Genomic DNA, 14723 nt, shown 5'->3' on the forward strand with positions numbered 1-14723 from the left:
CGACATGGCTGGATTTTTGCAATATTTGGCATCAAACCTCTCACTCACTCACTCACTCACTCACTCACGGTATGGGGATAGATAGTGAAACTTGCCTCAAATGTGTGGTAGCACAACAATTGTCTTAACTTCCATATTGAGGCTCGAAATGGCTTTTCGCTGTGATATTACTGGAATAAGGCTAAAAGCAGCATAAAAACAATACTCACTTACTGAAATGGCCTTTGATTTGCTATCCAGGATTTGAAAATCCTTAAATTAGAATTAACCTGGAAATGCCTTAAGATAAATAAGATGTCTTGTATAGGCCTTGAATTGGAATCTGCTTCCGTTCTTGGAGAATTTGCAAACAAGCTTGAGTATGTGTTTAACCATGTAGTTCATCCTTGATAAAGACTTTATTTTGTGTCTACCTTTAAAAGGCGAGACCTTGAACTTGGCAACAACCTTGGTGAACTCTGTGACATGAGTACATCCTACTCAAAAGAAGTTAAGGACCACCCGATTCTTTAATAGTACCATGACATGACAGATTCACTGAAGAAATATGAAAGAATTGGATGGACCTCTTTTGAGTAACATATTTCAATTAATTTTCCCCAATGCGTGATGATGCCTTGTAGCAAACAAATCATGAATCTCATTGAAATAATTATTGAATATTTTAGTTATGTAATTGGGCATTCTGACAATGAAATGAGGTGAATATGTCCTTTACAACATCTGTTGAAAGCACACTTAGGTCATAAGTTGTGACTCTTAAAAAAATGTAATCCTTTGAGTGCTGTTGACTGGTTTCATACTAAGGATCTGATGTCTGTAGTTTGTCTCATCTGTAGATTGTGAGTATGAATTCAATAATCAAATACAATATATCAAAACAGCTGTGATTCTGAGGAAAAATCAAATGAAATGTGTCTAGTCTTGGTACTGAATGTTTTTCTCAAGCAGCTTATTGACTTGGAGTTCTAGTAAGTCATTCCAGTGTCGTATACCGCTGCTCTTGAATTCATGCCATTCCCATTTACACCATCAGACCTCATTTACCTGTGATTCCATCCTCATCCCATCCTCATCCCGAATCCTTCCATGAGAACATTTATACATTCAAGCATCATTTCTACATGTTATATTTATATTTTCTTTTTCAGCATGTGCTTCGTATGTCTGCTCAATACTTGTGATTTTACTGGTTTGTTTGTCATTTTCTTTGACATATTAGTTGTGTATAAGTTTCAGGGGTTGTGAACATGCGTCATGCTATAATTGGGTTATTCCTGCCACTGCTGTTCTACTGCAGCCAGACATTTCTCCCCAGGTTTTCAGGTTGATCTACTACATGTACACAAGTTGGGAGGATGGGAATATGATTAATAACACCAATGTCGTTTCATGTCACCAGAATATATTGCTCGTTCCTCTTAATGTTTGACATACTGTGTGCAGTTTTAGGGGTTCGAACAAGTTTGTAAAAGGCAAAAAAAAAGAACAAAAGGTGCTGTCTGATTATTTTGTCCAGTTTTATTTTGTTTATTGTCTTAGTCAGTAGTCATTTACAAAATGATGTTTGATTAGTTAAACTAACGATGTGTACTTCAGATGTAGAAAAGAAACGATAACTTGTAATTTAATGTTGTTTTGATCACATGATGTTTTTAAAAAATAAGCATTCTGTGAACAAAATCATTCAATAAAAATCCTGTTTCAGTGTAAATGTTTCAGCTCTGGGTCAATGTTGAGCACAAATGAAAATGCATCAGAATGTTGGTAATATTAAAAAAAAACTGCATCAGAATATTTCTTCATTCATAGTGGGCACGAGTGGTCCGGTCTTCGAAGATGTCACAACTGTCTGCCAAGGTGTCTCATAGGCGTGCCTGAAACCGATGCTCATGGGCTCAAATCTCCTTGGTTATTTTCCTCGGTTGTCAGCACCATACTCGTGCTCGTGGGTTTCACCAAAGTGGTAATCACTTTGGCCTTTCCTCCCACATCAAGCTGACACACCACAATATGACAGACATATTCTTCAAAGCAGCGTTTAACCGAACTACTCACTCATTCCTTCTTTCAGATGTATCAGTCCCAGCACAACTGACATCAACCTAATTATATCAGGGTATTTACATTTTTAGATATCAGTTTACTGATCCTTGAACCGTAAAATACAATAAAAGTTGAAAATAATGTGAACAGCAAAATTCCACTGGAATGCTGCTTGGTACCAGTCCATCAACCTGCTGACCCACTGGCCTGTGTCAAGTGTGTTGTTGGTCGAGGGCCAGTAGAACATCAGGCTTGTGGGTATTGTTCTATGGCATCACTAGTCAGGCTGGTAAATGTTCTAGGTTGCGTTACATCCCTATACTACTGGTATGTGTTAACATGACCTCCTAAAATTTACATACATTACCTTAAACAGTGACATCGACATTACAGGTTTTACGACATTAAACATGTGCATTCAACCTTTCAAAAGCATAAATGTCCCATTGTTTGTCCCATCGAAGAACCAGATTTTTCCATACAGAAGAATCTGTTAACAAATATGGTAAAATTGTCTGTCTTTATCAATACATAGACAGTGATCATGGAAATGAGCACAATGACAGATGCAGAGCATCCTCATCCATGGGGATGAAATTGTAAATATGACAATGTTTCGACCCATGATAATGTTCATCTTTTATTCATGAGGGATACTTGTTTTTCCAGCTGTGAACAAAGAGACAAACGATGTGAGATTAAAGTAAATCCTATTCAGATATAGTAACATGTTTGTGGTTGCTAGAATAGGGTTTGGTTGTCTGGAACCCCTGAAACTTGATAACATGATGCTGTGAGATGAAACTATTTTATTGTTTTCAAGCATAACCAATGTATGTGTTCATTCTGATCTCAAGTCCAATAAACCAACATCGTCTTTCAGTCAGTGTTGTTTGTCTGTGGTGAACAAAACATTCTTCCTGGTAAAACCGATGAAGATTTTGGGGAAGAATAGGTCTTCAGCAACCCATGCTTGCTGTAAAAGGTGACTATGCTTGTCTTAAAAGACGACTAATGGGATCGGGTGGTCAGGCTCGCTAACTTGGTTGATGCATGTCATCGATCCCAATTGCGTGGATCGATGCTCATGATATCTATCACTGGATTGTCTGGTCCAGACTCGATTATTTAGACCGCCTTCATATAGCTGGAATATTGCTGAATGCGGCGTTAAACAACAAACCAACCAACCAACCTGGTCTTCACTTGTATTGGTAGTTCAAAAAATTGGTGATTTGTTTCCCCTTAATGTTGACTTATCTCCCTTTATGTACTTGAGTTGTCTCCCTTCACGAAAGAAGTGAATTGTGTGTCCTTTTCTTTATCATGAGGACATATCTCCCTTTACCTTATTACTTGAATTATGAGGCTGTTGTTACAAAGTGTGAAGCGATTTCTTGTCTGGAGTTGTGATATTGCTGGAATATAGCTGAAAGTCTCATAAAACCATACTCTGTGTCCCAGAAACCTGTGATCCTTGGTTATATTCTTGGGTACAATTGATTGTTTCTAGGTTTGTCAGCACAATACCCATGTCAGTGGGATTTGCCATAGTAGTTAACGTCAGAGAGTATCACTTAGGGCTTTCATCCTACATCACAAGTGTTCTTTCAAACAGGTTAAACCGCTCCACTCATTGTAGCTCAGCGTCAGGATCACTTTTGGTGATCCGGGGTAGAATAGGTCTTCAGCAACCCATGCTTGCAGTTAAAGGTGACTGCTTGTCTTAAGAGGCGAGTAACGGGATCGGGTGGTCAGACTCGCTGACTTGTTTGATGCATGTCATCGTGTCCCAATTACGTGGATCGATGTTCATGATGTCAATCACTGGATTGTCTGGTCCAGACTTGATTATTAACAGACCGCTGTCAGATAGCTGTAATATTGCTGAGTGCAGCGTTAAACAACAAACAAACATTTACAAACTCACTATATACAGTCAGCAATATCCAAGTCATTTCATCTGGAACATTCCAATAGTGGTGGACAAGACGAGTCAATTTCTTCAATATAGAAGCCAATGGCCCAAAATACAAACCTATAGAAGTTACATGACTATCTACAATATATTATATACTAGAAGAAAGTACTTAAGGGTGCCATTAGTAGTTTTCTTTGTATGAGGTAGACAAATACATGCACAGACATATTCCCCATTTTGCACAGACACATAAATGTAGTGTTCTTGGAGAGTATGTACATTAAGTGGTATTGAACATATTTCTTTCTTTTTTAACTTTAAGTAGGTATAAACTGATCATTTCTTGTTTGTGTATATTGAGTATTCATTTTAATATCTATGAATAGTTTTACTGTACTGTCATATCTGATGTATTTACTAATATACCTTATTTCTGATAGAGATATATGTATCATCACACAGTAAAAAATGAATTTCATCTGTACATTTTGTCAACAAACAGTGGTTGATATGGCCACCGTCCCACGACGGAGCTTGGCCGTCGTCCCACGATGGAGCTTGGCCACCGTCCCACGATGGAGCTTGACCACCGTCCCACGATGGAGCGTGGTCTTGGATGCCAAATATGTCACCTATCTCAAAGTGCAATGATCACGAGCTGGATGACAAACATCTCACCTCGCCTCACCGCTGTGGCTGTTCTCATCTCACCCTCTGGCTGAATACAGTGATGAGTCGGGTCGAGAGATTTTACGAGCGCTCTCTCCTGTGCGGGACTCCACTGGTGGAAGTTTGCACCTGATAAAGGCTCAGCATCACTCCTTTATATTGAAGCGGAAGAATCTGTAATTGTGCTTCAAATACAGTTCCTTAAAAATGAATTTATTCTGAAATGAAGTGATGCATCTTTTAATACATACTCATGTAAACATCTTGAATTTAAGGTCGTGATTCACAATTTGCTTATCCCTTTTCATGCGCGGCGCAGAGTTTTGATGTTAGCTTGTTTGTTGGAACATGGTATTCACACACGTGTTTTTTAACATGAACATGAATTTAACCGTAAATATTACTTACGCATTGCCACGTCTTGCTTAAACTCAACGTCAACGCGCCGTTGGTATGCTACACACTGGAATGGCGCAAAACGAAGTTGCCAGACATAATTTCATCGAAACACAATATAATCTCTTTGGCGAAGTTATCTGCCGAAACAACAGCAGTTCAACACTCGTGCACGTATGACGTCACGTCAATACAACCATTTTCTGTTGGTGCATCTACGGAATCGACATCAAACTGTAACAATAACAGACCAATTAGTGGTGGTACAGGGAGCACAACATCTGGCCCCGATACGCCCAATTTGGCTTCCACGTCCACCGTCAGGCCCGCTTAGCTTGGTGTAGACAGCATACTGTTACAGTATACTGTTCCCAGATGAGTCCAGTGTTCATCTGGACATCTATGATGGTCGCTCAAGGGTCTTCGTGCATCCAGAAAACCGTTTCAGCGACGTCAGTTTGGGTGTTGAAGCGTAATGATAGGGGAGGTAGCACACCTCACGGGAGAACAGAAGCAGGGGGGGGGGGGGGGGGGGGGGGGGGGGCAGTCGCCTAAGGCGCCGCGATTCACTGTGCAGAGTTGCGTCCCTTGGGCACGCCAGAAACCTATGATTGTGGGTTCGAATGCTGGTTCGCCCCGAGTATGTTTCTAGGTTTGTCAGCACCATACCCGTGCTCGTTGGTTTCACCGCAGTGGTAAACGTCTGTATCACTTCGGGCTTTCCTCCCACATTAAGCTGACACGCCGTCATATAACTGAAATACTGTTAAAAGAGGCGATAAACCCAACTCACTCACGGGAGAACACAACTCCTCATTGTTAATGGCAAGTTGAATAGCGTACGTCACCAGGACGAGATCATGCTCTGCTCTTTGTTCAAGTGCAGGGACGTAGTGTTAAGATGCTGAAGGATAATGCCACATGCTGCTCGTGTTGTAACAGACCTCTCCCCCTCAGAACATGTCTAGGGGAACGACGCCAGCTTCAGGAGACACCCGGTAGCGCCAGATGTGTTTGGTCAATCTTTGATTGACACTGAACAACACATCCCAGCCTGTTTTCAATCATCTGATGTCAATGCGTGAAGACCTGGGGTAGAATGTCTCAAGACGCGACTATTCCCGTCGTAAGAGGCGACTAACGGGATCGGCTGGTCAGGCTCGCTGACTTGGTTGATGCATGAATTGCAATTGCGTGGATCGATGCTCATGATGTCAATCATTGGATTGTCTAGTCCAGATTCGATTGTTGTTAGACTGACGTCTTACAGCTGAAATATTGCTGATTGCAGTGTCTAACTAACAAACACGCTGCATTTCCATAATGAAACAGTCAATATACGTGATAACCAACGCTGGGAGAAATTCTACAGTTTATTTATATCACAGGCATTGTCATAAAGCGCAATACACATTACATATATTTACATTCAGTGGACATGCATTGTTTTTGATAACCAAAATGCATTTTCATGTAAACTTTTTCGTACACTTAATAAATAATAGGAAATACCAATAATGTCATATTTTCTTTGAATTTAAACGAAAATGATATGAAACTACAATTCGCTCTGCAGATTTGGATCATGCCAAATATAAAATTTGTTCCAGTAACAATCCTTGGTCGTGGTTTTACCATAGTAATAAATATGTTCAATCTGCTTCGTTTGAGGCTTTCTTCGTTTAAACACGAAGCGGATCGTCATTGTTTAACTGATATAAGTTGTGTTCAGGTTTGGAAAACGTGCAATGATGAAATACAGATTCCAACAAGAACCTTTTAACTACAATAGTGTTCAATATGCTGGTGTTAAAAGCATCTCTCACTCACTCACTCACTCACTCACTCACTCAGAGCAGATTCATGTACACGGGGAAATAGCTGACATGGGGAACATATTGAATGCATTGAATACTAATTAACCTGTTTGTTATACATGCTGATGTCACTCGTGCATACCCGGTACACAAAATGTCTTCAGCAACCCATGCCAGCAGCAAGGGCTTTCATCCTACATCACATGTGTACTGTTCAAACATGTAAAACCGCCCCAATCATTGTAGCTGAGCGTCAGGCACACAGCTTGCATACTCCAGTCAACAAATGTTTACTTTTGGTGATCCGGGGTAGAATAGGTCTTCCGACACCCATGCTTGCTGTTCAAGGTGACTTACTTGTCGTAAGAGGCGACTATGAATCTGTTTCCAACCATCTGGTATCGTCAATGCGTGAACACCTGGGTTAGAATAGGCCTTCAGCAACTCATGCACATCTTCCCGAGGCAAGAGAGTTAACTGACTTTAAAAGTCCAGTGGAAACTGGACTTTTATAGTCAGTTAACTCACTTGCCTCGGGAAGATGCTCATGCATGTCTCAAGACGAGACTATTCTTGTATGAGGCGACTAACAGAGGATCAGGCTCACTGACTTGGTTGATGCATGTCATCGTATCTCAATTGCAGGATCGATGCTCATGATGTCAATCACTGGATTGTCTGGTCCAGACTCGATTATTTACAGATCGCCGTCATGTAGCTGGAATATTGCTGAGTACGGCTTAAACAGCAAACAAACAAAAACATGCTGAAGTTGAAAGCATGTCATCTTCCGGTCTGGTCCATTCTGTATCCTATATTGTAGGAATATTTCTAACATATGGAAATACGTTAACCTCGTTTCCTTGGATTAAAAAAAAACTGTCATGGGGTTTCGAAAGGTTTCAAATTCATTCGTTAATTTGGAGTTACAATCAGCATGGCTACAATGACAGTAAACAGAGCATATTTGAACACAACTTCAATCAATCTTTGTTATCTTCGAGAGCAACACAAAAGTTTGATGTCGAAAAGCCCCTCTAATCGTTATATTGTAACTCAGAGTGAAAGAGAATGGCTTTACGCCGGTCTTAGCAATATTCCAGCAATGTCACGGCTGGGGATACCAGAAACAGGCTTCACACAATCCTGGCACCCATGTGGGGAATCGAACCACTTGGTTACCCCACTGCCCCAGTCTTACGTTTGGAAAACGGACTAAGGAGGCAATGCTTTTGCGTATACAAAATCACGTCAGGGTAAATTACGAATAATTATTGAGAGCAATGTTGTTTGCGGTTATGGAAATATGAAGTCGATATTAAGGCACCACTTGTACCACTGTTCATTCGCATATTGTGGAACCTCGTGAAAAACACGTCCCGTGAACTCGCCCGGATTAACGAATGTCCAGATTGATGGATTACGGAGCGGTGTCTCTGTGTGTACACGGAAGCAGAGGTGACTGACGGGAATATTTGCTCAGGCTCGCTGACCTGGTTGATACACGTGTCATCTCATCCCAGTTGCGTCGCTCATGACTTTAATCACTCTATTGTCTGGCCCTGAACTGAAGGGGTCAAGTTCAACATCGGTATGTGTTCAAGTTACGTCACCTGTCGCATGGTCCGCAATATTTTGTTGGTTATTGCCCCAGGGTACTCAATTTAACTCCCCTGTAAGGAGCAGAACAAGTGTTTTTCAGCCAGCATGTCCAGAGGAAAATATTTAAATCCAAAGGCAAATCATCGTAGACCGATGCTCATGATGTCAGTCACTAGATTCTCTGGTCCAGATTCGATTATTTACAGATCATATACCAAAAGTACTGCTGAGGGCAACAAACATGACTCGTTCCGAGCAGTAATGGTCAGGTTTCCGGATTAGCGGGGTCAGGACTGTAGAGGTTTTACTTTATCACACAACACAGTCGCACGTTGGTGTGCGTAAAGTTGTAGGCAATGACGCCCCACTACAACCACATTCATTCTGCATCCCCCCAAGTCTTAACGCTACGTATTCGTCACCGAAACACTTGCTGTCTTTACAACGGGAATGGGGTAAGCACGGGTGTGTGTTTCTCTCCCATCCTTTTCTTATTTTGGACACGTATTTGTTCACGCAAGGCATGGTGAGGATCAGTTTCATGACAAACACAGTCACTGGCAGTATCAGACACAGAAACGTGATGGAACCAAACGCCTTGGGAAACCCTTTCTTCACCCAACCAGGGACTCCCATCACCATCACGTGACAAATAGAAAGAAACAGTACAGTATAGCCGAGCGTTGATTGGACAAAACGCCACTCGCGCCAGTTCAAGGAATCCCCGACAGAGGGCAGTGTGGTGGTTGCTAGGAGACAAAGTAGGATGAAGGCGATGATACCGACAAGACACGCGGCCTCGCCCTTCCATATCATCCATGTCTTCATAGGTAGGTGAAGGTCGTCTGTTAGATTCCCTGGCACTGTTATAGCGGTGGATTGAAACCATGAACTGTAGTAGGTCGGACTCATCAACAGGATGGATATTAGCACATGAGCGAACACTAGAACGAAACAAATTATACCTAATTGTTTTCTTGATTTCAACCAGTAATCCATCCATCTGGGAAAACGTTGGTGTTTTGTTCCGTAAACTATCTGCACAAACCCCGCAATACACCCAGGCATGTAGGTCAGGGCCATTAACGTAATGGCGGTCATGCAGAGCGGTTTGTTGAACACTTTTACAAAAATCTGATCCCATCTATACGCCGTCCTGTCTATGAAATAGATGTATGTGATGTATAAACACCACAAATTGAATATTGCAAACGTGAGGAATATTGGTACCTTCCATCCTGGAAACAATCGCAGAACAAACGCCTCAATTCTACGCGCCGACTTCAAACCGCCGAAGTCCACAGGCGCAAAACCCATATCACGCGCAATATTGCACACTTCATCGCGTGCAGTGACGTCATTTCCGGCGACGAAAACCTTTCTACTTCCGCCAGCGATGTCGTTTTCCATGATGTAGGCGGAAATAATGTTGAAGGCTTTGACGATTTTTGCTTTTGGTAGAAAGGTCATCAAATACTCCGAGTTGGACACATGACCACATATGTTTTCTCTGTTGGATACATCAATGACAATTTTATCAGTAAACAATTCCCCCAGGGGTGAAAATGTATCTTTGAAGTTCTCCACGTGAACCGAAATAAAGACGACTTTACACAAGCGCACACATTCTTTGATACTTGTAAGCCGAACGTCACACAAGCATTCGTCATATTCCGACAGTTGCCGGTACTCGGGTCTTCGGCTGCCGATGATGACGTCATAGCCGGAAAAGATCAACCGTTTTGCAAGAGCTCTGCCGAAGTTTCCAGTTCCGATGATGCCAACTGTCTTGGAACTTTCTTTGTCTTCCCCTTGCATCTTGTCTTCAGATGAGTTGGATCTTGCAATCATCTGAATCGGAAAAAGAGTACATGATACAAGGGAAGACTGAGAATATGGACAAATGTTACGCATCCCTTACTTAACTTATGTTAGTCATCAACCATTTGCGAAAATGTGAAGATAATTGTTTGGATATACTGTGAAAAAGTCTTGTCCAGCTGTCTTTAGAAAAACAAGTTTATGTTTGAAATATCTACAGCCTTATAACCCCCCCCCCCCCCCCCCCCCCCCACACACACACACACACACACACACACACACACCACACACACACACACACACACACACACACATGGGTTTCGGCAAAGTTTTAAACGTCTAACGCCTTCGGGCATTGTTCCTACGTCAAGTTGACGCGCTGTGACGAATTAAAGTACAGTTGAAGGCGGCGTCAAACCAAACTCATTTTGCATATTTTGCGTAAATAAACCCAAGATAGACAGCGAACATCAAATAACAAAACCCCGGATATGACAGATGTTATCGACACAGTCGTGTTATTGAAATTCCTAGAGTAACGGATATTGGCGCCGGATCGGATAAACATCTGTGTTTCAATAACACCGCAATCAAATCCTCACACGCACCATACACTTACATACAAAGGTATCTGTCATCATAGGAGTGCATTGGAACTGCAGCTGTATACTTATGGTCGAGTTGGATAACATACGGCTGATCAATATTTTGTATATATAACGCGCCACTTAGTATCCATTACTGTGTAATAGGGTAATATTTTATTACGTACTAGTATTTTATTATGTACTAGTATTTAGCTACACCTCAAATTTCCTATTCCTCTTAAAGTGATTTCAAATGATGAGTGGGTGAGTGAGTGAGTGAGTGAGTATGGTTTTACGCCGCTTTCAACAATATTCCAGCAATATCACGGCGGGGGACACCGGAAATGGGCTTCACACATTGTACCCATGTCGGGAATCGAACCCGGGTCGTCGGCGTGACGAGCGAATGCTTTAACCATCAGGCTACCCGACCGCCCCAAATGATGAGTGGAAACAGGCCGACATGATTAAAGCAAAAAACAAAATACATGGAAACGAACCATTCCAGTTATGAAAATGTATATGTTAATCTTAATGAAATAAAATATAGCTTCATGAATACTGTCGAATACAAAATGACTATGGATTACGTTTACATCACACTGCAATTATCCTGGAATGTTGGTGCTTGTTTGTGTATAATGTCACCGCACCACAAATAACCACTTCGTATATGTAGGGAGCCTGTATAACAATTAAATAACTCCGTGATATATGTTTGAATTAATGACACACAAGTATACCGAACAAAATAACATAATTATGGCGCACATTTTTTTGTACAATACAACCGAGCAAAAAGCATGACATTCAAATTAAAACTAAAATGACGAATAATGTCACCACAATGCCTACCTTGCTAAACGCACAGTCGTTACCTCAGTGAAATCACGTTCACAGTAAAATTACATCACTACTAGATGATGCTGACCTAGGTGTAACGGAACGAACCACTGTATCCGAATGGCCTCACCGATGAGTACCGCAGCTTTGTATCCACAGGATGGACGGACAGGCAAGTCGATGTATGAAGTGGCGAGTTCACACCGATGTACTACAACAACACCAGCCCAATCTCCGACAAGGAACAACTAAAGTGTTCATGACGAGAAATAGCTACTTCCTGGTTACCTCTTCTGCGAACCGACCTAAGGGGACGCCACGTTATAAGCAAGCCCGTCCCTGATTGGAGAATCCGGTATTGGTGTTCAGCGAAGTATTCAATTGAAAACATAGACACGTCATACATGTACGCCTCTGGCGGTTATTTCCAAAGGGGTGCGACAAGGATAATTGCTTCATCATTCACTTTTGGTATTAACTGCGGAAATGTTGTTCGTTTTCCTGTGTAACTTAACGTGTACGTATATGTGTATATTTTGTGATTAGAATTGCATGATACAATATGTGGTTAGTAAATTTAATATTTATCTCTGGGTTGTCACAGAGTGACACATTTTTTTTTTCAGATATTCCATACGTTTTGTTAGGTATAGTTTATTGTTATTTTAGTAAGAGTCACCTACATGACTAGACTAGTCCTCAGAGTGTATATCTGTTTAATATGCTTAATTTGTAGCAACAATTGGAGCAAACGATGGGACTAACGTACATTTCCTATAACAGGCTGTATAAATATGCTGAACTTGTTGTTCATCAGTCCATTGTTATGGTAACCTTCACATACAGTAAATCAATGGCACGCACTTTAAACATGTGGATATTTTGCAGTGACTGTACAAGTTCTACAAATCCATAAAATATTTATTACTCTCAAAACGATTTTACCTATAGATTTAAGTCTACAAACATACAGAATTATACACAAACATACAGAATCATACACAAACATACAGAATTATAGACAAGCATACAGAATCATACACAAACATACACAATCATACACAAACATACACAATCACACACAAACATACACAATCATACACAAACATACACAATCATACACAAACATACAGAATCATACACAATCATACACAAACATACACAATCATACACAATCATACACATACATACAAAATCATACACAATCATACACAATCATACACAATCATACACAAACATACAAAATCATACACAAACATACACAATCACACACAATCATACTCAAACATACAAAATCATACACAATCATACACAATCACACACAATCATACAAAATCATACACAATCATACACACAAACATACACAATCATACACAAACATACACAATCATACACAAACATACACAAACATACACAAACATACAACATCATACACAATCATACACAAACATACACAATCATACACACAAACATACACAATCATACACAAACATACACAATCATACACAAACATACACAATCATACACACAAACATACACAATCATACAAAATCATACACAAACATACACAAACATACACAATCATACACAAACATACAAAATCATGCACAATCTTACACAATCATACAAAATCATACACAAACATACACAAGCATACACAAACATACACAAACATACACAATCATACAAAATCATACAAAATCATACACAAACATATAGAATTATACACAAACATACAGAATCATACACATACACAATCAGAATCACACACAGACATACACAAACATACATAATTATACACAAACATACAAAATTATACACAAACATACATAATTATACACAAACATATAGAATCAAACACAAACATACAGAATCATACACAAACATACAGAATCATACGCAAACATACAGAATCAAACACAAACATACAGAATTATACACAAACATACAGAATCATACACAAACATACACAACATACAGAATCGCACATATACATAAAGAATTTTACACAGACATAAACACTCGTACACAAACACAGAATCACACAGAGACATACGCAGACATACACACTCGTACACAAACACAGAATCACACAGAGACATACGCAGACATACACACTCGTACACAAACACAGAACCCCACAGAGACATACGCAGACATACACACTCGTACACAAACACAGAATCACATAGAGACATACGCAGACATAAACACTCGTACACAAACACAGAATCACACAGAGACATACGCAGACATAAACACTCGTACACAAACACAGAACCCCACAGAGACATACGCAGACATAAACACTCGTACACAAACACAGAATCACACAGAGACATACGCAGACATACACACTCGTACACAAACACAGAACCCCACAGAGACATACGCAGACATACACACTCGTACACAAACACAGAACCCCACAGAGACATACGCAGACATAAACACTCGTACACAAACACAGAACCCCACAGAGACATACGCAGACATACACACTCGTACACAAACACAGAATCACACAGAGACATACGCAGACATAAACACTCGTACACAAACACAGAACCCCACAGAGACATACGCAGACATACACACTCGTACACAAACACAGAACCCCACAGAGACATACGCAGACATACACACTCGTACACAAACACAGAATCACACAGAGACATACGCAGACATACACACTCGTACACAAACACAGAACCCCACAGAGACATACGCAGACATACACACTCGTACACAAACACAGAATCACACAGAGACATACGCAGACATACACACTCGTACACAAACACAGAATCACACAGAGACATACGCAGACAAACACCTACATGAAAAATCATCGAAGCAATCGAAACAACAACATGAATCAAGATAACATTGTTTTTTATCTCGAACAATAGCAGATTATGCAGTTGTATGGACTATGTCAAGACGCTTTTCATGATAATATTCTCCTTGCCGCACAGACAAGGTCCGTGTTGTCTGTGTGTACATACAGAGACACTGGGA

General features: G+C 40.5%; 1 protein-coding gene across 8 annotated transcripts in view; it reads right to left on the reverse strand.

The window, feature by feature from the left end:
* Nucleotides 1-6404: 6404 nt before the first annotated feature.
* LOC139447180 (metalloreductase STEAP4-like) overlaps nucleotides 6405-14723 on the reverse strand; it is a 30741-nt gene continuing 22422 nt past the window's right edge. For 5 of the 8 annotated variants that reach the window (XM_071228393.1, XM_071228392.1, XM_071228386.1 and 2 more), the window contains exon 2: nucleotides 6405-10302. In XM_071228393.1, the coding sequence (XP_071084494.1) occupies nucleotides 8764-10302 (1539 nt within the window). In that variant the 3' untranslated portion in view covers nucleotides 6405-8763. Of the gene's footprint in view, nucleotides 10303-11714; nucleotides 11985-14723 lie in introns of those variants that run through there. The other 3 variants (XM_071228391.1, XM_071228390.1, XM_071228387.1) reach the window with 3 other exon arrangements.

Source organism: Haliotis cracherodii, unplaced genomic scaffold, assembly GCF_022045235.1.
Source record: "Haliotis cracherodii isolate W230 unplaced genomic scaffold, xgHalCrac1.p SCAF_7, whole genome shotgun sequence".
NCBI classification, from domain to species: Eukaryota; Metazoa; Mollusca; class Gastropoda; order Lepetellida; family Haliotidae; genus Haliotis; species Haliotis cracherodii.